The sequence below is a fragment of the Cupressus sempervirens genome, chromosome 6 (assembly GCF_028749045.1).
Source record: "Cupressus sempervirens isolate cs-2001-9-10 chromosome 6, ASM2874904v1, whole genome shotgun sequence".
Taxonomy (NCBI): Eukaryota; Viridiplantae; Streptophyta; class Pinopsida; order Cupressales; family Cupressaceae; genus Cupressus; species Cupressus sempervirens.
Window position 1 is genome coordinate 388,510,352 of NC_143123.1, and position 25,200 is coordinate 388,535,551.

The following is a 25,200-nucleotide window of genomic DNA, read 5'->3' on the forward strand; positions in this document are numbered from 1 at the left end:
TATCCCCAAACTTAGGCCTTTGGTCCTTCGTCTCTGAATCTTGTCCCACTTGTAGGAAACTTTCTGGAACTATGCATAAACCCTTAAATGTAAAGTTAAATGTAACGCCCTACTAGGGAACTTGAGAGGACAACATGAAATTATTATAAACATGACAATTTTTTATAAACCTCAACTATACATCTAACATTAATATTACATCATGAAAAAATATATTAAAATATTACAATATCAACACCATGTTTCGTTAAGTTCCTCGACGTCGCTACTTAGCAATGCATAAACAAATAAACAATATAAACATAAAATGGAAACATTAGAATAGTAATGCTAGATCCATTTATCAAACCAATAAATTGATATGAGACTAATCTATTACATAATAATGATAATTATATACATAATCAATTTATTCAGTTTTAGATATTACATCTCAATGATCATCAATACACATGTATAGCATATTTACAATCATTTACAAGAGTATATGTTTATAGTGCAAAACCCATTTTACATCATATGAAATAATTTATAATAATGATCATCTATCAAGAAGTTGGTATGAAGGTACAATGAAAATGTTAGAATGCTGGAGAGTCCATACAAGAGCCACAAATCAATCAACCAATCTCAATGGACAAATATTTACCACCCAATGACATGGAACCCTGAGGCCCCCTCCGTGTGAGCTAGGAGATAGAAACAAGGCTCCACACTAAACAAGCAAGCACAAAACATGAACATCACAAAGAAATCCAAAGCATTACACAAAGGATACCCATGGAATACAAATTGGATATCATAAGGATACACAAGGGATATCACAAGATACTAGACTATACTAGAGGCAAACCACAAAGTTGATAGAAGGAACCCTAAGAAATGCGTTGGAGAGTATCATCACATAACTCCCACTCTTGATTTATACTGGTAGTCTCTTTGGACTTCGACCCCCAAGTTGAACTCATGTTGAACCGACCGCCTTTCATGAGGACAAGGCACTGATTTGCCAATCAATGCCACACAAGACATAAGGCCTTTTCCAATCCATCCATGGTCTGCATGGGATTTCTCATGGCAATGGGTGAAGTATCTCATTTATCTTATTTAATGTGTAACCAAACTCTATAATGGATACCTTGGATTGACCACTTTAGGCTTTGACTCCCATTGCGAGCCACTCTCCTTTGCTTCAAATTGAAAGCAAAAAGGCATGACCAATTAAATAATCACCAAAAAGACTTAAAAGTCATCAAATCCAAAGAAACCATACAAGAAAAGTTTGGAGCATCATGAATAAAATCTCAAAATCAGTGTAAGGATCCATACATGCCATAAAAAAGGACACCCAAACAGAATCATTATGCATCATGATGAGAATATCATAGGAACTTTGAGTTCCAAAACATAAACCATATTCCAGTGATAACATGATTGATGCATATGCCCTCCTTTGGATCCATTCTATCAAATTAAATACATAAGATCTCCTTGAACCACCAATTTGCACAATTAGGCTCCAAGAGTAGCAGGAGACCAAAATATCACCGAATAACATAGTAAATCAAATATATCACACTCACCACCAAATTGACATTAGACTAAATTCATCAATAAAATGCCAAGGGAACAAAAAAATGACCCTCATGTGACCTTAGTTACACGATTAGTATCAAACTCTGCATTTCATATAGAAATTGTTAGTGTCATGAAAATATCAATCTAATATATGAAAATATGCAAGATAGAAAACCACAACACTCCTAGCCTTTGGTATACACAAGGAAAAACCAATCATCAAGTCCTAACACGATTTGCAACAAAATAGAGTAAGGGCTCATCTATACAACAAAGCAAATCAGATAAACGCACCGTCTTCTATCACTAATCACGTCTACAACAATTAACAATATAAATATGTAAACAATGTCTCAATTACATTACATTTCCATCCTTGTAGTAATATATAGAATAAATTTTTAAGAGAACTTACGTGTGAAATATTTACCCCTTAGACATCTTTATTATTAAGACTAATGTAACGAAGGATAACTATTTTGAAACAAATTTAGAATCCTTTGATCTTTACTATAAAATCAAGAAAATCAATTATTTTAACACCTATATCTTTAAATCTACTCAATTGGTTTTAATACTAAGACAACCATAAGTGTGGATCTGCTATATAGAAGTAAAAGATATCATATGCTAAGTGATAAAAAATAATCGAAACTTGACCAATCCAATTACTGATTTCACCTATAAAGTGTCTCTTCATAGATAATTATTTTTAAAGAAATAAAATTGGTGTATATATCCAGTTGATATAATTCTTCTCATTATTTAATTCTCAATTATGTTCTGATTTTGCCATAACAAAGATGAGTGACTATAATTTGAGTGGTACTTATGCTTAGCTTTCACTAGAACACCTCTACACTAAGATTGTATTTGCAATTGGGTCTCCAAAACTTAGAGAAATGACCTATCTTCAATAATTTGAAATGTGGAAAGGTTATGCAAAGCAAAGCATGAAGATCTTCTCCCACTCTAAAGTGGTGAAAATAATATCTATTGATATAAATTTCATTTGTAAATGCAGTTATTGTATCTAAACGTTCTTTTAATAACTATCATGATATTCATCAATGGCGATCAAATAATCTTTATGTTCAAACATTGAACATCCCTCAAATATGACCATGCACAAACATCCATGTCAAGGTTCAAGATAAAGGAGTCTAAATAAGTCATTAACAACAATAAAACCAGCATATATGACTAAAGTAGTAAAATATATGCTAGTGAAAGATGAGGTAAAAATAATCCACCACAATTGTTGTAACTCCCTAAATAGAAAACTAACTTACTACAATGTGGCAAAACCTAGCAAGAAAAATCTCGACCAACCATCAGATTGAGTGATGCCAACCACTGGTTTCTAGATCCATTTGGTCATAGTAGAGTCCAAGCATCATGTGAATGTGGCAACAACAGAGACAATAGAGCCAAACAACAGGTTTGACTGTCACGAGGGAATGGAAATTGTATCAAATGCTAGAGGAAACCTACATAGCTGCAAGCTAGAGAGGAAAAAAGCCTTTGTTAAATTGCTGCCAAATCACCAAGACCAATGTCTAACCACAAGCCAAACTGAAGCTAAGGATGAAAAGATCAGCTTCAAGGATCAAACACAACATAAATAGACACACATCGTGGCCCAATATGGATGGTGAAATAATAGCAAGGAAAGACGAGCAAAACTATATAAAGTAAACTGAAATTTAATGCCTCCACAATGTGGCATCTGTAGACCTAGTCACATTGCTCAATAGGGTTTTAAATTTTTAAGATATGCCATACTTTATCAAATCTAAAACGTATAACCAAAGGATACAACAACCATAAGATGATAACTATGCAAAGTGACACAAGCTATGTTAACTAGGAAAACTCTTGATTAGAAGGAAAACCTTGGTGGGAATGATGCCTACAAGATGATGCACTAATTTAAAAAGTTCATTTTGAAAGGATGTGATCTTGTTAGGAGCTAATTCAATACAATCATTACATATGAGTCCTAGTTAGTAGACTTTGAATTCTTGCTAGAAGATTCCAATCCTGTTAGGAGCTGATAAGAAATCAATTGAACCCACTATCCAAATTGCTTTAGAATTTTTCTAACTAAACAATTCAGGATAACATATCGAAGAAATGAATTGACCAAAACAACAACTTATCTTGCTAATACTCCTTTGAAGTCCTCAACATATCCTCAACATCATCTTTTGCTTTGATCTCATCAAATTCGCATCCAAAGCTTGCATATAATAATGATCATACATTAAAGCACATATGACTCACAGTCACACTTACAACCAAGGAAAACATCTTTCCTTTATACCAAGTCCTAAAACAACTAATTGAGTCAGCCTTGAGGCTTTCTCAATGTACGATGAGTAATCTAGGACCATCATAGGATATTAAATTAAGTTCCACACGCTACAATACATTTTGCATCAATTACATAACAGTCGCCCTGATAGTGAACATACAACACATTACACTTTAACGACCACCTCAGAATAATCCTTTGATTCTGCTACCTTGAACACATAATCGAGAACATGTCTCTGATCAAAATCCAAGCCCGCTAAACAAGTTTTAACCTTGCCAAAAAGATACAACTCAATCTTCAACATATTGTTTCCTGCACAATGGCATGCAACCATTCTTTTGAAATTTTTTTGGAACTCATGCAAATCTTCATAACTCTTTCCGCGCACTTAGAAATATCATAAAGACATGTCCAAGAACACATTGCTAACCCCGCTGAACACAATTGTGTATCCATGAATCGTGCTAAACAAAATTTGTCTCTACAATTCTGACTATTCAATTTAGAAAACTAATATGTTGACATCAATGACAAACCAAGTCATCAATGCAACACATAAGCACTCAATCATCTCTCCAAACATGCTAACAATCTTCCCTTTCGGAATCTTATCAACATTCATCAATATGCCTTCAACATTCATTCTAACAATCTCCCTCTTTGGCATTGATGGCAACATATGATGAAAAACATCGAGGTACCCAAAATACCAAATATATTTCTTCCTCATCTGCTTACTCAACTATACAATACTCTCCCCCATAGATCAATATGCAACAATGATACTTTCCCCCGTAGATCAATATGCAACAATGATACTCTTCCCCATAGATGAATAAAGTTTTTCATGAATATCTCTTCCCCATTGACATTAATGACAAAGGTGCCATTTTGCTAATTCTCTAAGTTCAATCATCTCCAATACAATCTGAAAAGGCTCACCATCTGTCAAAAGACATTGTTACACAATACTCAAGAGTTCTCAATAACTTTGCCCAATAAGTGACTACTCCCCCAAAGGAAGAATCACCAACATATAGTCCAAATGTAAGAATAAGCTTTGGAAATATTGGATTGATGCAATCTTGCATCAACTACTCTGAAGAAGGTTGGGACATAACCCCAAGCATGTGTCCTTAGCCAAATGTTTAGTAAATATGTCTGCTACCGGTTCCTTTGTGTTAACGTATTCCAATCTTATTTCTTTCTCTGCTATCTTCTCTCTCAAGAAATGATATTTTATTGCAATGTGCTTAGTCTTTAAATGTAACACTAGATTCTTTGACATATTAATTGTACTTGTGTTAACACAATGAATGATAATAGGTTATGAAATTTCAATACCAATGTCTTGCAACATCTGCTTCATCCAAATAATCTGATTATAAATTTTTGTTGCTGCAACATGCCTTGCTTTTGCTGTGGACTGTGATATGCAATTTTGTTTCTTACTTAGTCATGAAACCAGTCTTTCTCCAAAGAAGAATGCTCCACCGCTTGTGCTTAGTGAATGCGCAGAAAGTAAAGTCATGTGATCTGTCATACCATAATCCATAAACTCACCCCTTTCAAGTATTTGAATATCCTCTATACTGCTACCAACTGTGTCTCTTTTAGGATTTGCTTGGAATCGTGCCATGATTCCAACTGCATTAGCTATATCTAGTCTTGTATGAGTCAAATATTGCAATCCTCTTATCATAGATCTGTATCTTGTTTGTATTGCACTAGGAGACTCATCCTGACTTGATAATTCACATCCTCTAACCATAGGTCTCTCAACTGGTTGACAATTCTCCAAACCAAACTTTGTCAACAAATACATAAGATGTTTAGTCTATGATATGAAAATGCCATCCTTGTTCTAAGTTATTTGCAATCCCAAGAAACACTTCATCTCACCAATCATACTCATCTTTTAATTCATTGTTCATTTCTTTTGAAAATTTCTTACTAGCTTCATTATTTCCTCCAAAAATAATGTTATCAATAAATACTAAAATAATCAGTAAACGATCTTCATTATTCCTCAAGAACATGTTACTATTTGCATTACCTTTCTTGAATTCCAAATTTTGTAAATGCTTATCCAATCTTGCATACTAAGCTCTAAGTGCTTGCTTCAATCCATACAATGTTTTTTTTAGTTTGTAAACCATATCCTTATCTTCTATTAGTGGAAATTCGTCAGGTTGCTCAATGTGAACTTCTTTGCCAAGTTCTCCATTAAGAAAAAATGACTTAACATCCATTTGATAAACCTTAAAATTTTGTTAGCTACATATGCCAAAAACATTCTCATTGCTTCAAGTCTAGCAAAAGGGGCAAAAGTTTCGTCAAAATCAAGTCCTTGTTGTAAGTAACTTTTGCATACTAACCTTGATTTGTTCCTTACCACTTCTCCTTGTTCATTCATTCTGAATACTCACTTTGTGCCAATGACATTCTTATCTTTAGGTCTAGGGACTAGTTTCCATGTTTTGTTCTTTTCAATCTGCTCAAGTTTTTCTTTCATAGCCTTTATCCAAAATTTCATTTGCAGTCTTAGGTTCAATTTGAGATATCAAACATAATTCTTCACTTACCTTATTTCTTGTCATCACTCCCTTGTTTATACTTCCAATAATTTGATTCACAGGATGATCTCTTGCAACATATCTAGTTCTGTACTCTGTTTTGACTTCTGCTCTAGGTTCAAATCTAATTTCTTCTCTTGATTCTTCTGCTTGGAAGTCATTGTTAGTCTCATAAAATAGTTCTTATTCAATATTCTGATTGTCGGACCTCTGATTAGTATCTCCATCTGAATCATAATCAAGTATCTTTTCCTGAATTCTGAAATTGTCATCAACTTTCACATTAGCACTTTCAATAATGGTTTTCAATCTTTGATTAAAACATCTATATGCCTTGCTCTTTAAAGAATATCCAAGAAACATTCCTTCATCACTTCTAGATTCAAATTTGCCAATATCATATTCTCTTTTGATATAACACTTACTTCCAAAGATTCTAAAGTATTTCACTGCAGGTGTATGTCCAAACCATAGTTCATAGGGTGTCTTACTAGTACCTTGTCTGATCTATACTTTGTTTATTGTGTATGTTGTGGTGTTCAATGCTTCTCTCCAAAATGTATGTGACACATTTTTCTCGAATATCATAGTTCTTGTTGCCTCACTAACTGATCTGTTTGTCCTTTTTGCTATCCTATTTTGCTGCAGTGTCTTAGGGACTGCAAGATGTCACTTAATTCCATTATCCTCACAACAGATGTGAACTCATTTGAAATGAATTCTCCTCCTCTAGTTGATCTTAAACTTTTTATGTTCAATCACAGTTCATTCTCTACTTTATTCTTGAATAACTTGAACTTGTCAAAAGCTTTAGGCTTTTTTCTAATGAATGCTACCCGCATCGTTCTTGTAAAATCATCAATAAAAAGGATAAAGTACCTTCCACCATAAAATGTTTTGGTTCTTGTAGGACCACTCAGATCTGTGTGTACAATCTCCAAATTTACTGAAGTTGTAAACATCTTGCTTGGTAATGAACTCTTCTTCTGTTTATCCATTACACATTCCTTGCAAACTATGTTAGACGGTTTCACAATCTTAGGCAAATCTCTAATTGCACGTGTAGTACTGATCTTCACAATGTTATCAAAGTTAATATGACAAAATCTCTTATATCATAACCATCGTCAACTTTTGTTACCAAACTTGTCATCTTAGTAGGATTTAATTGAAAAGCATTATCTCTAATCCTTTAACCAAGCTTTATTCTATGTGTCCCTTATCGGCGAAGCATAATAATTTTCAATCAAGCTAGAGTTAAATGGAAGGGAAACATAAACTCCCTTACACATAATCAAGTTTCCATCCCTTCTATTAGGCTCAAAGAATGACCCTACTTCTCTTGACCTTGGCTCTTGAGAAATAGACTTTCTAACAATATTCTAGAGTTTTCTAACAAGAACTTAGATGCCCTACACCAACTCCCATTCTCTCTACCTTGAATCCAAACAAGGTACTCAAAAACCCTTAAGGAACTCTTTAAGGCTTGGGCTTGTTTTAGGGGTTTGAATAGCCCCATTGTACCAACACTTACCTAAATTCGTGGTGAAATGTTTTCACACCAAATTATAGTGAATCCAATTGGTTCCAAACTTCAAAAGTGACCCTACTACCCGATTTGGAATAATTGCCCTGATTAGACCTGATTTGGCAATTAGGTCTACCTAACGGGAAATTGGCTAACAACCTTTCACCTAGAGATGATCTCCACAAACAAAGTGCAGTTTCATACACCCTTTTGGATCTTCTAAACAATATCCAAAACTAGACTCACCTTTTCAATAGACCCCCAAATGTTCATTGTCTTAGTCAGGCCTAAAGGCTAATTAAGTCAAGGCTTATGAACTAACTCCAAGGATTTGATCCTTTTGCATCAAACCAATGTCTCCCTTGGCTTGTGATACACCAATCAACCTTTAAACAACTTTCCACACACATTCTAACCCCTTCCTCTTCTCTCTCAATTAGTTTTACAACTCTGATTGCTCATTTTTCTACCTATAACATATCGATGATAGGCCTAGGGCGTTGTGCCAAAATTTGCCATTCCAAATGAACACTCCAAAAGTTGCATAATATTACAAGGCATATAGAGACCTACTAAACCCCAGAGTTTCAGAAGTTTTGATTGGAGAATGATAGGCCAAAAGAGACTTTTTCTCCCAAACCCTAGGTTTTTGAGGGTTTTAGACCACCTAAAAAAGATTTTACTACCAAATACTAAAGGGACAACTTCAAGACTTCAAATAAAATGCAAAAGAAAGTTAACACACATGGGATTCAAGATCTAAAAGTTGATCATACTTGCCAATCCGATCATAATGAGAAAAATACATAATTGCACAAAATTTCTTAGAATGGTCCAATATTATTGCTCCAAACAACCAAAACTTCAACAACTTATGCATTGCCTTCTAAGACATTTTTAAACCCTCCATGACCGATCACCAACAACATAACTGAAATTTGAATTAAGTGACTATATTTGTTAAAGTTGCTAATGGGTGCTTAAAAGTAGCAAAGTTGTCATGACAACTTTTTGACAACTTTGCAAGAATTTTATATGTTGCTCTTGGGACTACTCTAGGACCTCAAACCAATTTTATTTGTTATATATTAGATGAAAATGACCCTATTGTCATGATTTAAAGGCGGCTTCCATATTTGACCCCTTTAACCCAAATTTCACCAAAATCCCTAATTAGTCATAAAGTCTAAATTTAACCCAATTTTGGCTTAAAATAACTTTGTGTCTTTACTTCATGGACACATATGACCCTTAGGGTCTTATTGTTATATCCCTACTCTACTTACACCATTCATGCCCTCAAGTTTACATTAGATTTTCTAGGTGCTCCTTTACCATGAGGACGATATATTTGCAGAATATCAAAGGTGGTGTTTCACAGGTACTCAAAGTAATCTATATTGAGACATCCCAAGGACGGGCACTTGAAGTTTTTCCTGGGGAGAGTCCTTGGGTTTCACTAATATTTAATATATTCTTCTTCATAGAGGGGTAGCATATGTAAATGTTTCCATTTATTTTATTGTTTGAGTAAAAATCGTAAGTAAAGTTATCGATATTGCTAGGTAATTTAATAAGAGTTACCACTTTCTTGATGTTGTAGTAAAGAGCCACTTTTTTTTGGTTATTATTGAAGAACTTGTTGTTAGCCCTAACTGATAATGCTATGGATGTATGTGAAAGAGTCATAGCAATTGTTATGTTGTCATTGGTGTGAAGTCTTAGTTGACTAGACATTATGCTAATTTAGTAGAGTGCCAAATCATTTGATTGACGAAGAGGATTTGAAGAAAGTATATGGATGTGTTAGTATTGAGTTGTATGGTATTTAATGGGCACTTGAATGAGTTGGACAATGATAATGTAATGTTGGTTTGGTTGTTTTACAATCATGTAATTCTTGTAATGTATTCACCACGCTATACAAGCTACACCAAGCAACAAGGTGAAAGAAGGAAGACAATGTTTACCGAGTGACTACAATTGTTAACGAGCAGTTGGCAAAGCAAATTTAAAAAGATCAGTGTTAATCGAGTAAGTTTAGTGTTAATTGAGTAGGTTTAGTGTTGACCCAGTGACATATTACTCAAGTGAAATGTAATGTTCACCGACTATGAGCTGGAAGGACAAGTTAAGAAAGATGGAACTTGAGGCAGACTTTTGGTGAAAATAAAGAGTGTTCAAGAATTTCAAAGGTGTGAGTCAAAGTTTGTTACAAGATCTATGACTAGAAAAATACAATGATGATCTGATGATGGAGATTGAAACATGATAAGGATGAGCACAAAGTTCAATGAAAGTTCTATTTTCTAAGTGATTAAGTACAATGAATCCGAGATCTACGAATGTGTTTAAGTGGCAAAATTTGTAAGAATTTTGAAGCAACGAGTTTAATATTTAAGGGGATGTTGGAACAAGTTTTTGCTTGCTGATCGATATTGTTAAGATTTGTGTGAAGCAAGGAGAAGGAAAGAAGCAAGGTGAGCCAAACAAATAAGAGGGAAGATCAAGTAGAGTTTGAGCAAAGTGAAACTGTGAAGAAGTGAATCAGCCAAGTAGAGATCAGAGAAGGAAGAAGATAGAGCAACAAAAAGATTTGAACAAGCAAGGTAGTTCTAATCTCACAAATCATTTGACTGTTACTTTCTTACCATTGTAGCTGAAAAATCTCTTAACTGAGTGGACCTATCAAGTCTGTGAAATCCTATATAGTAATATTGATTAGTGGTGTTTGTAAGTTCATTAGAGCAGGTGACTTTAGATAGGATCAAGGAGTGATAAGGTCTAGATGATCTTTATGTTAAAACCCTCTAACCAAGTCACACTAAAAATGTGCATCAAAACCTTTGACAAGTTTGGCTTCGAGCAGAGCTCACTTCAGAAGAGTGAAATTATTTGGGTTACCAGTCCTAGGTGGTTCTTCCCTTTACAGGGTTTCCACGTTAAAATCATGGTGTCAAATGTGTGAATGTTTTTTGTGTTGCAAGTTGATTTTCATAATATTTACTTCTTACAATAACTCGGTAAAAGCTAAGTTAATTTTTGATACTTGGTAAAGTAATGAACAATGAGATAATGATTTGAAGTAAATTGATTATAAGAGTTAATTGTGGAGTTGAATGAGATCATCAAGTAATTGCTATTGAAGTTTATGAAGTTTGAATTAGTACTAAAGTGTTTTAAGGGGCTGTATGATATTTGGATATAACTGATTCATGCCCCCCACCCACCGCCCCAAAAAATAAAATAAAATGCTTCTAACTGTGAAGAGAAGCAAGGGACCATTTGGGAGACAATTCTAGAGATATTACAAATCAAGTTATTGCAAGATGTTTATGTGCAAATGGTTTTTCATTTAATGTTGTATGATCACCATCTTGCAGAATATTAATTAGAAAATTAAATGAGGCTCCAAAAAATATATTAAAGTTGCAAGCATGTTGATTGAGACATGATTTGAACACATGTATTGGGCACCTTGTGCCGTCCAATTTCTCAACCTTATTCTACAGAAGGTGGGTAGGAAGATAAATAGGATGAAAGAAATTCTATGTTGAGGTTGAAGAGGTCTAAATGTTGATTGCAAACCATCACATGTCAAAAGCCGTTTTAAGACCTTTTTCACAATTGATCTTGCTGAAGGTAATTGAAACATATCGATTTTTAAAATTTACATTTCACTTTACAAATTACAACTATAGTTTTTAAACTTAAGCATGGCTTTTTATGATAATTTTAAATTTTTGAAACCGTTGTTGAGACCAAATTTGTATCCAACATAATTGTCTTGAAGCAACTTGTGAAGATGCGAGAGCCACTTGCTAGCATAGTCATTAGTCATGGTTGTCCCCTTCAGAGGCAATCTAATATAGAAAGGTCAACCAATGTAAAGTGGATTATCTTAGATGGCACTTGGTGAGAACAAGTGGAGTATCTTCTTAGTTTCATGGAGCCATCATGAGTACCATCCACTTTATTGACATGGATCAGCCATGTTTGGGAGAGGTATTCATTGACATTGAATCAATTATTGAGAAAATGAAACTCATTATCAATTAAAGAGAGCAAGATTCTGAAGAAACTTTCTTCAAAGGAATGTAGTTAATTTTTGTTGAGTAGTTGAATAAAATGACCACACCCCTTTATCCTCTTCAATTTGCATTGAATTCCTTATTTTTTAGTGATGAAATACTTGCTATGCCATCAAGGGTGCCACCATATAGAGACACATGAGTAAGTGATGGGTAGGAAACACTTGCAAAACTCTTCTTGATCATGAATTGGAGGATTTAATTACAAGTCAATTTGCTTTCTTAATATCTTCTAATGGTCAAAGTGCTTTTGCTCTTTGTGACAAGTATAGGAAGGATGCTCATGCTTGGTGGTACCTCAACAACTGTACATCACCACACTCTAAACCTTGGCAAATAAACTTTTATCATAAGTAAGTTTCTTTATTTTTATTGCGTTCTCTAAATTTATATTATTTACTACTTTAAAAATAATAAAAATGTTCGTTAAATTTCTAGTTTGATTTTCAATTTTATAATTTTAGCCCCCTCACTTTGTTTCAAGAGGTTGCTAATTTGTCTTCATCTAAGCGAGATTGGAGTGCATATTCCTTTATCCAATTAATGAAACACAATCATTTGCCAACAAGTATGGCAAAAGATCTAGTTTTTATGCATTCCAACTTGTGCCTTCTTACTCATAAAGAAAATGAGTACAAGGAAGAAGACATAAAGCTGTGGGATTTCGATCCATAGTGAACCAATTCGGCTTTTTTAGCTGCCATGCAATCTTTACTCATTTCGGAGTGAGATAGCCACCATCATTCTAGTGCAGGTTGAAGTGAGGTCTTGTTTGCTTCTATTAATCTACCTACGTCGTCTAATGTCACTAATGATGTTGATGTTGATCTTCATGATTATCCATATGATGCTGATTACTAATTGTGCTAATTTTAATGTTGAGCCAATGAACAATGTTCCATATATCTATCATAACATTCAAGTTTTGACAAAATTATATCAAATTTGTAATATATATGGTAGTTCTAAGTTTCATTTAGCATGCATGATATATCATATTCTAAATTTTATTCTTGTTTTTATTTCTAAGATTGCACATATGAATATATTAAGGGTTTTATATATTTTTTTCATATGAACGTACCTAAATGCACACAACCCTCAATTTTTGTTGTTGTTGTACTTACCCATACCAATACTTGCATTGGCAACTTAGCTGATTACCATGTTAGAAAGATGCGTCATGAACCTTCACAAGTCGCCTTATCCTAATGTGTTAGAGACACGACATGTCTCAACAACATATGTGAAAATCAAATAAAACTAATTAGATTTAGAAAAAAACGAAAATAAGATTTAAAAGTTTACAATAGTGGAACATATTTATTGTACAACTTACTTTTAACAGTTCGCATCTTGAGAATGTTTTATGTCTTCACACGTATGGTGGTTGTGATGAACATTTGGATATTGTTAGCCTCATCACACACTTGTTTAATGCAATCAATTTTGGTGCCAATATTTTGAAGCATTGGGTTGAAGGAATGGACAACAAAGGTGTCCAAAAAATGTGTGAAAAACGTTCTTCAACCAATAAGTCAGCAACCCTATAGTGTTTGCCATAGTCTATATAACTTGCACAACATTTTGAGGTCAGACTACCTCAATGACTTGACAAAGGGTCAATAAATTTATCATTATTTACTTCTCCATAATCCATTGCTCTCAAAAACATTGCACCTTTAGGGGACATTGCAATAACATTGATCAATGGCTGATTTTTTGCACTTTTCTGTCCATAGAAATGGCCACCCTTGTTTCAACCCAAAATCTTGTATGGACTTAAAGGAGTCCACTACTAATTTGAATTCTCTATCTAGCAAGGTGCTATGTACCTTTTCAAAACATGGAGCTTGCTACCCTTTTGGAGACCCGATAATTGATTCCATCATTTGACAATATGGTGAACAAACAACATCTAATGCCAATCCATTCACATAGAAACATCTCACTATGTTTCAATCAACAATCTCTCTATACCTGTTATGAAAAGCCTTTTTAAGTGGTCCCGTTGATCTCTTATCTATAGATGCCACAAGTTCTTTAGGTATGGACATAAATGGGTGACTTCAAAATAAGAAGGCGGTTGAGGAGGCTCCATTCCTCTTGATCTTTTCTTTAGCAAAGGATGATTTTGATTTGATTTGTGAATTGATGCTTGGTTTGCTTTTTGTTGCTCTTTAATATATGCCAAGATGACTGCATTTGGAAGGCCTTTATTATTCATGCTTGGTGTGCTTGGACAAAATTTGATGCCTTGTTCAGGGAGCCAACACAAATGGCCTTTCACTCAACTCTATGAGCTTGAATATCTAGTAGCATAATCTTTACAAATCCATGCATAGCATCCACCACTTGCCAATTGTGGTACCATTTTAACATATTTTCACAGGGGAGAATATGTAAGCTAGTAGTTCAATAAACAACACATTCGAAGCAAATCAAATAGAAAACAAGAACTTCAAAATTGAATAAGAAAGGTTATTCAAAAGAAAAATGTAAGTAAAAATCACCAAATTTAAAAAACAAATCTCCTTGATAACAAACCAACTTGCAAAAGCATAGAAATAACATGACACTAGCTTGGAGTGTTCAACGACCAATCTCCAACTCAATCATGGAATGAGAAGTAAGAAAAAATACTAAGTTACCGATTTGGGTTTAGGGATAGATTCAGATTCAAGTTCGGGTTCGTGAATTTGGGCAAAAAATAAATAAATTCCCATTTGGGTTCGTGAGTGCGTTCATGAATATATATATATATATATATATATATATATATATATATATGCATTATATATACAAAAAATAAGAGAAACATGCATAATTGCAAAACTTAGGCATTTCATAGTATGAATATATGTTGCTTGATCATTGATCAATGCCAAATGTCAAAGATATACATTAAATACCAGCTGATTAATCTATGTTAATGATTGTAAAGAAAATCATACATTGAATTACTAAATTGCAAAATGAAATTTCAAAACATAGCGTAGTTCATCAAATAATAAAGTTTGAAACATAATGATAAATGACAAGTATTTAATAGTCTATTAATGATCATAGTATCAAATGCCCTTCAAGGGTCAAATGGGTCATCAAACAATGAGGGATCAATGGCTTCTTTCCCGGCTACAAGTATATCTAGATCCTCATCATTGGAACAAACAATTGCTACAACCTTCTCTTAAAACTTGCAAAATGGGCACACCAAAATGAGGAGCAAATGAGAGATTAGACGAGTGAATTTTTTTTTTATTAGGCTCCTTTTAGGGTTTTGCATAATTTTTTTTTAAAAAATTTTTATTTTAAGCTGTTTTATTTCATTTTTTCGGACCCTACTGTTGTGGGTCCTCCTAGGTTTTCCCTGATTTGTACTAGCAAGGACCCAGACGAACCAATATTCTGAAATCCGGTCCTTGCCAGATCCGCAGCGAACCTAGATGCGAATCTAGACCTGTGTAAACTCGAACTTGAATCGGGGCTACAGGGTGCGAACTTGGCTTCGTAGAAAAAATAATTTTGTTTTTCATTGACAATATAAAAAATAGTTTGGTTTTGCCTTATATATTGATGAGTTGAACAATTTCCTTGTGAATTCCTCTCAACCGGGAGATGGGTGCTATTTGTTTCAGGTTTTGATCTCCATTCTCCTTTTTGCTGATGATGTGGTTCTCTTGGCCTCTTCTCTCGACAGCTTGCAGAGACTCCTTGATGGTCTGGCTTCTTTTTGTGATTAGCGGCAGCTTCTGGTCAATTTGTCTAAGACTCGGGTTATGGTCTTTAATTGTTTAAAGACCTTTCATCTTCATTTCTTCTTTCAGGGTTAGGAGGTTGAGATTACTCCCTCTTATATGTATCTTGGCGTGAAGTTCTCGGGGCCGCACTTCAGCTTGAGACCAGCTATTTAGGGCATGGGTTCCATGGCTTTGCTAGAAAGACAATGCTTCAGGGATCATTTCCAGGATATTTTGTCCAAGTTGTCCCGTTTGGACTCCTTGGTTTGTCTGACAGTTCTCTATGGCTCGATTGTCTGGGGGCCTTCTCTTATTGCTTCTGATTGGGCTTCTATTGAGTGGGTTCAGACATTGATGTTACGACATATCATAAGATGTCATAGACTCACCCCCTACAACATTGTCTTACTTGAGTTGGGAGCTCATCCTCTCAAACTTGCTGCCATTTTTGACTTGATTTGGTTTCTTCATCGACTTCGTGGTTTTATGGAGTCGGGTGTCGACTAGCACTGATACTCTCATCTGGCATACTATTCTTCTGTTGAGGTTATGAGATCCGACACTTCTACTAGGTCTCGTTGTTGGTAAGCCTAGGCCACCTCTTTGTTGGGTTCAATTGGTATTGTGATTGATTGTCTTCCTCCTTACCAATTTTCACTAGATGCTCCTGCTCATCTTCTCCCTTCACATCAGGAGTTGAACGAGCATGTCAGATAGGGTATTTATAGACAATACATTACCACTGCTTGGAGTAATCCCTCGAGAGGTTTGTGACCTAAGATGGCCTTCTATGCTGAGCATTTTCTTGAGATTCAGGATGGTATTATGGTTCGCCTTGCTTATCTCCATCGGCACTAGAATCATGCCTTACGGTTTTCTTTAGGCTCTTTCAGAGTTGGTTCTCACCGCTTCAGGGCTCAGACTGATCATCATATGGATCGGGCTGATCGGATATGTCAGTTGTGTACTTTGGTAGAGGTTGAGATTGAGATCCACTTCATTTTTTGATGTCCTCTTTACTATGAGATCAGAGGGAGATTTTACTACCTTTTCAGAGATTGTTCTTCTCTTTCGATGTTCTTTAGCTATATTAATTAGCGATGTCTTTCACTTTATCTTCAGGAAGCCACCCACCTTCAGGAGAATACCCTGTAGTCTTTTATACCTCAGGGGCGTACTTCTGACCAACTCATGACTACCTTTTTCTCTCCCTTGTCTCCTCCAAGGGGTTTGAAAAGGCCTTCTAATACTTCTCGTTCCAGATCGGTTAGACGTTGCACTACTCTCTCCAAGCAGCGACAGTCCTACAACGATTCTACATGGCATTCTAAGACTATGGATTGTTCACGGGTTTACCCCTCAATTACTGATTTCTTTGTGACAAGGAAGGACCCTTTTACCTTGTCTTCTCCCTTGTTTTGTTTCTTCTCAGTCACTGTTTGGTGATTTTGCTTTGGCCGACTCTTCTATTTGTGTGCTCAGTCCCATAAACCTTGGTGGTTTCTTGTTGGACATTAATATTATTATCTTATCTTATCTTTATCTTATCTTATAGATGTTTTGTATGGCAAACATTTAGGGTTGGGTAGGCAAAATTACCTTTGTGCAATTGTTTTTTAAAAAGAAGGTAGTGCCAAATTTAGTATTGAGTATTTTTGGCGACAAAGTTTGTCTTGGGTTACTAGGGGCAAACCAATAGATTTGGAATTGAACCCTGCCTGGATCCACAATGGATTCGATTTGGACTGCGAAATAAGGTTAAACTATCCCAAAACCTACCTCCTACCCTAGCAAACTGGCAACTCAAGGAAATAATATTCATTAAAATAGTTATGTAGATAAGATATTATTTATACATTTTAAATAATAAATAAAACAAGTAAAACTAATAAAGTAAGTTGTATTTAAAAAGGAGTAAGTAATTCTATTAAAATAGCAATGTGATAAAATTATACATTTAAAAGAAAATATATAAGTTCAAATGTGGTGTGTGCAATATAAAAGAAACTAATCAAAATCACAGGAAAAGCATACCCATATGCTACTCGGGCTTCTTTGTGATCACTTGAATGCTCAGAGGTTAACCCTTGTTTGGGAATCTTGGATACCGATTTGTCTGCCTCAGGCTTGGAAGCAGAAACAAAGGCATAGGGAGGTAGAGGCTGCAGTGGAGGCATGGGGAAGCTGGTCGGAAGTCATTCCTGGCCAACTAGATGTGACTGAAAGCCACTTTGTGGCTTTTGGTCACATCTAATTGGTCGGGAATGGTTTTTGGGCAGCTTTCAGACGCATCCGGGAGCATCCACAAGTTCCAAATACATAGATGCCTAGAAATGCGGGATAAAGCATTTTTTTATATATTTTCATTTAAAACACCTAATAGCCACATGGGGAAATAGATTTTTTTAATCTTTTTTTTCCTTGGAAACCCTAGAACGACCGTAAAAGAGGCCATTCTACTACTACTACCTCCACTTTGTTTGCAACTCCTCTCTTTTCTCATTTGCTCTCCATTTTTTCTTTTTTGAAGGAAAGTTGATTATTTTCGAAGAGGATCGTTCATAGAGAATAATGAGATGGAGATGATGAGTTTTTTGCGAATCCATATGATACGGATTCATATTGGTAAATAGAGAATGATGAACTATATTTTGATTTTGTAGTTGTGATGATTTGCTGATTTGCATTGGAGTCATGAACATAGACGCATATGCTATTCATATCATTGATTTGGTTTATATTTTATAATCTTACTAAGTATTTAAATATGTATTGGTGAAGTTTCAAGCTATCAAATGTTTTATTTTTCTATATTTCTTTCATTTCTTTGCATATACATAGTATAACTCTGTGTATGTACACACACACACATACATGCATACATACACCTATCCATACGCATCCACATTACCCCCCGGAAAAAATCCCGCATCTACTTCTGCATCCAAATTGATAACTAAGTTGGAAACCTATTTCTGTACCAAGATAGTTTTGTGACAGACTTGATTGCAGCAAGAGCATCTTGTAAGCATGCCTTTAAAATTGACATACTGTAATCAAGGTCACATGGAAGATTGTAAGCTTAGAGCACATGGTAATGGACCAGAGAACCACACATGCATCAACCATGGTAGACTTGTTGAAGTCAATTAAATCTAAACACACAAATCTCCCAGCTTCAACCAAAAATATAAAAAATTAACTTTTTTTTTATCAGCATAAAATAGGAGGGTTGCAAAACCAAATAAAAATGACAATCTTAATAAATTCGAACTGCTAGAGATTAAAAAATGATTTATAAGGACTTTTATTAAATTAATAATCCAGATCTTCCATGAAATCAGTGCCCATTATTCCAAAGAAACATGATCCTTAGCTGACAGAAAATTGACAAGAAAGGACTCCTTGAAAGATCATTTATAGAGGACAGTTCTATATCAAGCCAAATCGTTACCATCCAATTTTTATCCTAATAGATTTTTGAAGTAAAAATAAAGTTTAAAATGTGGATAAAACTATCATAGATGTCTTGAATACATATCTAAAAAGATGTTGATGGATATCTGTCTCGAGACGTCTATCTAAGTAGCTTTTTTGCAAGTAAAAAAAGTCCTAAATATAGATAAGAACCAACTTCAATGCTTTAAATACATTATCAAAAAGATGTTGGGAATATTAGTTGGAGGTGTCTATCAAAATAGACTTTTTAAAGTAAAAACTAAGTGTAAAATGCAGATATTCCATAGTTTCATGAAGTTTCTTAATGGGGGGACAGGTTCTAGGGATGTGGGGACCAAGGGTCTAAGTTGGGGGATGACAATTATCAGTTGGAGGTACATATCAAATTAGCCTTTTGAAAGCAAAAATTAAGTGGAAAATGTAGATATTCCATAGTTCCATGGAGTTTCTTGATGGTGGGACCCAGGGCCTAAGTTGGGGGATGACAATGAGGTGGTGATGGTGGTAGGCGGGGGAGGGTGGTGTTGAAATACATATGGCACCTCAAAAAGTAATTCTAAAAAGATGTATAAGAATTACAAATGAAACTTTGGAAAACTAGTAAAACTTAGAAATTGCAAAGCTTTGAAGTGAACATCAGCAATACAAAATTGAAGAACAAAAATGTCAAATTCTAAATATGTACTATGTTCAAGATTTTATAATGGTTATTACAACAAGTGCAATGGTGATTGCAAATGTTCAAAATAACAAAATGGAGTAAAGTGAGGCCTCTAGTCATCCCCAAACTCCTCATTACTAGAATTTTAGTTCACTTAGTCACTTCTCTTCTTGCACTTCCTCTTGATCCTCCTCAAGTCTCTCTCTTCACTCCCACTTTTTGATATAGGAGCATCACGGGTTCTTGGCAATCTTACATCAACCAAAAATATATTTATTTTTGGTTTCTTGATCTGTGATTTTGGTGTCGATCCTTTAGTTCTTTGTGCTTTGGATTGCGCAGATGGGGATTTGTTCTAGGCTGAGTTTTGGATCTTTTCCTAGGTTTGCATGTTGTTTGGTAACAATTTGCTAAAGTTATGCCGAATTCTTCTCGGGTTTCTTGATCTGTGATTTTGGTGTCGATCCTTTAGTTCTTTGTGCTTTGGATTGCGCAGATGGGGATTTGTTCTAGGCTGAGTTTTGGATCTTTTCCTAGGTTTGCATGTTGTTTGGTAACAATTTGCTAAAGTTATGCCGAATTCTTCTCGGGTTGGGTGTTGTTCTTAGCAGTTTCTCTACTTGTGCATGATTCTGGATCTTGCGATCCTATTTCCCGATAGGCGAAGCCAGTTGGCATGTATCTCTATGTTCTTGGAACACATGTAGACTTATATCTTGGATTACAACTACCTTAATGACTTATGTGAAGATATCTTTGTAATTTGGGTCCTGTCCTAGACTTATAATACGTTTTCCCAGTTTTGGAGAATTTAATTCTTTCTGGGTCGGCGTGCGAGTTGAAATCTTTATAAGGCATTGTAATGGATACCTCTAGTAAGCTAGTAAGTTGGGAGAGTGATAAAAGTTACATAGTTTGAAGAAGGCCCTTGATCGAAGGTTTCTTAATGTAATTAGTACTGTTTGCCTAGCATGTATGATTGCAAGTTTGTAGACAGATTGTAATTGATTTCCAAAAATGCTCTTCTTTCTTGGTTCTCTCAATTTCCTTGTTGCTTCCGTTGTGTAACTCTAAATGCACGCTTGAACAAATCTCTATGAAGTCTCTTTAATTGTGACTGCATCACTTTTTCATCTTGTACTTGCAACTCATTCTCACACTCACTATCAACATGTTGTTGATTTGTTTTTCAGAGTAGAAAATGTGATTTGAGGGTATTTTATAGGGCCCGTGGGGTTTAGGAGGGGGCCATATGCCATTAGGGTTTGGCCTTGGGTGTGTGAGTGTTCTTGAAACTTTCAAGAGACATTGAGTCCCTTGAATGTGTTGAAGATGTCCTAAAGCCCTCAGCGCCCTAATGGTATCTCTGAGGTGGTGGAGTTGGTGGCAGTGTACCAGGGAGATGTTTCCCCTAAATCCCTATGTCTTGGAATCATCACAATCTTAGAAAGATAATTTTTTTTTGAGGTGGAGTGTGACATGTTCTAGTGGAACATTGGATAAAATTAGCGTAGTTATGTAAAATACACCTATCTTTAAGACACTAAGAAATATTAGTCTTGGGATGTGTGTCTAATATATGTCACGATTACAATAGAGGCACTTTGAGATTGCAATCTCTTGACATCTGCTAGATAGATGTGTTTAAGATATCTATGCTAGTAATTAATATTCATATTTTTTCATCGTCAAATATTAAGAAAAAAATTGCCGTACCTGAAACTTGTTCATGTCCCTGCATCCCCAAGTTATCCTGTTGTAAACTTTGTGCAACACAACTTATTGCCTGATTAATTGAATTTGCTTTACCTTTTTGGGTATGTCATGTACGTTAAATGCTATGGTCTTGCTGCCATGTGTCCTATTAACAGCGATGGATTGATTTTTAACACATGCTTCCTTTCAACAGTATCGATAAATTTTTGCTAACTTGGTTTTAAAGAAACAACTTAGCTGTGTTATTTGTAAAAATACTATATCCCCTCTCTATTTTTTAGAATTCTTATATTTTTGGAATACTTGCTGATTAATTGCAATTTATGGCTTTGGTAACTTTTCCTGGTATTACCAAAGTTTATTCTACTGTCCTTGTCGCTTATTAGCTTCTCTTCTTCATTCCTTCTTTTGGGTCCAGCGTTTTCGAATAGCTTTTTATCTATTTTATTTATCCCATATTTACAACATATATAGATTGTCTTCTATTCCTTTATTTCAAAGCAAAATTTGCATTTTCATGTTTATGAGAGATATTTGTCATTTTTTATAGAAATATGATATAAGTTGAATCAAGGAAAACTTGTGCAGCTGTGCTCCTAGGATTGCAAATTCATGTGATATGCTGCCACTTCACGTTCTAATGATATTTTTTTTGTTCTCACTTATTTTATTCTAGTTTTTACCATGAGAAAATTGCAAATGCGATGAGATCCATTGTTCAAAATGACTTTGTCAGCTAAGAGTTGGTTATTGCAGGTATTCATAAATTTTCTGCAGATTCATCATCATCCAACACAGCATATGTTTTTTCTAGAAAGGACCTTTCCAGGTAAACTTGCCAACTTTTTTCTCTGAAGTTAATAGAAAATTACTGAGTCATTCTGCTAAGCTCTAATCAAATAAATCCACTCGAGGTAATTTTGTGGATTCCGGGTGCTTTAGTCTGAATAGAACTTGCATTTTGTACTGGTTAAGGTGTTGTCAGCTGAAGCTGCATAACCTGCAAAATATGTATTCAGAAAATCCCATACAGTTTAGAAAAGCCATCTTTAAGCTGCCATTTTTCTGAGCAGGTAAATTGAACATGTGGTAGTCTTGTTTTTTAATAGCCAGCTTCTCAGTTCAAAATTGTTAATTTGGTCCTTACAACCTACAATTTTCCATCATTTACATTATTGTCTTTGCCTGGCCTTTCATGGCTTTCTAAATTTGGCTTGTTCTGAATTGCATTGATTGTTCACTTCTGCATCTGCTGAACACTTGTAATTTTTCTCTCTAAAAACACAAAGTTTTAGAGAATTCATATAGATTAATGCACAGGTTATGTCCACAGAAATATGATTTTATTTGCAATTCTTTCTGTTGACATCATCACTTATTTTTTCAATTCTTTCTATTTCGATTAGTTCTTGCATCACCACATTGAAATTTTTGAATTGTCATTTTAATCAATGTGAGCAAATACTGATTTTTTGCCCAAAATGTATCCATCATATCTGTTTTCCTCTCTTTAGTCATAGACTGCTATGTAGCCTTCTTCAGTATATTGTCAGTCATTGCAGTCTTTGTACTCCCTAGGTTAATATTTGCCTCCAGCATGTTCTCTGCTAGCCTAATAGCATCAAGAATGTTATGTTTACAGAGTACACACGTTAGGAAATTTCTAGCCATATATGATGCATTTCCATATAATCCAAATCATAGTTTCCGGATTGAGACTTGGCATGGACTTGGCAAGGCTGACCCTACTCAAGATTCCAGACTTGACAAAGGGAAAAATCCCATTAAATTTAGAGATTTTTAAGGAATTAAAACTAGTTTCATGCACCCTTTACTAAATAAACCTTAGAGACACAATAAAGAAGCTAATTTGATCACATACACAAGTGTACACCGTTCACATAAATATAAATGCAAATTGTAGCCGAAGGAGATAGCAGACTTAGATATATAAATATTGCCAAATGTATGCAAATCACATGGAATGTGAAATCCATGACATCAAATGTTCCAAACAAAAAATTGAGCAAAAACTAATGGCTAAGAGGAGCCTGCACCCCTACACGAGCATGAAGGTATGTAAGGTAGGTCTTGGATGACTCAACAACCATAGTCTCTGTTGTCACTCCATGCCATGCTCACCAACATCAGTTTTGCTTGTGTCTTATTGTGTTCCATCCGCCTTATCTGTCATTGCTACAACCTTGGCCTTTTTACCCGCCTGGTTGATCCACTCAATGCCCTTGTCAGCAAAGATAGGATCTGTAGCCTCAACAATCCACTTAGATTTTGGATCAACCTCCTCTAGCATGAACAAGGTATTGTCATCATCCAAATTCTGTCTCTGTCTAAGTTGGACGATATAATAAACAAATACTAGGTCATTCAACGTCTTCGTAGATAACCTATTGTGCCTCTTGGAGTGTATGTGCTCAAACATACTCCAATTGTGCTCAAAACTCAGTGCATTGCATGGCTGGCTCAATATGTGGATGGCAGGACTCTTAAGGTTTAGTATTTTAGCACCAAACATTTGCCACCATCTCTATCTGAGATAACAGAAGGAAAAAAATATTAGTCTCATTTCCAACTTAAGCCTAAGTTACGAAATCAAATTATGCACTTTAAATATATATTTTTACTTGGCGACAATTCTATGTGACCGGTTGAGCACATTTGACTACAAAAGAGGTCCCCTTGAGTAGTATCAGATGCCTCTATCTCGCTGAGTGTAGTTCTGATATTAGTATCACTAGTAGATTTCCAATCTAAAATTGAATATAACCAATTTGAACCTACTCACTGTTGATGTTAGTTTTTGTACCACTACATAACATATTAGCAATTAAACACTTGATATGGTATATCAAGTCCTCAATTCCTCTCTTGAAAAGTTAATACTTATGAAGACAAGCAAGAACTCCAATGTTCCTTACACCTATGGATACTAACTTAGTATATCGATGTGATTTGTTGTTAATCACATAGGTGAGCTTATGTTATTCCTTCAAGGACAACTTGGATTTTGGGATGATGGTAATGGTGATTCGGTATGAGTGCCAGATGATGTTGATGGTGATGGAGGGTGAGTGTTCAAATGGCTTATACTTTCTTAAACTTCTTCTTCAAAACCTCGACTAATCAACTACTCGCTATTCTACTCCTACTCCTATGAATGGAAGATTAGCAAATGGATGGGGATTGAATCTAATGAAAGTTAACCGGCGGCTCCACCTCCATAGATGCAATGCTTCAAAGGAAATTGAACTAGTTTCCCACACAAGGCTTCCCAACAAGCTGCTAGGATGCTAGTGGCCTAGTTATTGATCCCTATCAAACATCCACCAATGCTACCATGCAACTATTCATCTACTTTACTCTTTACTTAACAACTTTAAATGCAATCAACTTTAACAACTTCAAAAGATATTTTATTTCAACTATTTGGAAGTAGAAACCATGCAACAATACCAAAAGCTCTTAATCACCATGCACGCTACAAAAATGAGAAAGAAAAGCAATTTTTGGCAT

At 35.0% G+C, this 25,200-nt stretch overlaps 1 protein-coding gene across 2 annotated transcripts in view; it reads left to right on the forward strand.

Annotated features, from left to right (window-relative positions):
• Positions 1-25,200, forward strand: part of LOC149552684 (chromatin assembly factor 1 subunit FAS2-like) — a 104,257-nt gene that overhangs the window by 60,588 nt on the left and 18,469 nt on the right. For both annotated transcript variants that reach the window (XM_089788249.1, XM_089788248.1), the window contains one exon: positions 22,426-22,498. In XM_089788249.1, coding sequence (XP_089644375.1) covers positions 22,426-22,498 — 73 coding nt within the window. The remainder of the gene's footprint in view (positions 1-22,425; positions 22,499-25,200) is intronic.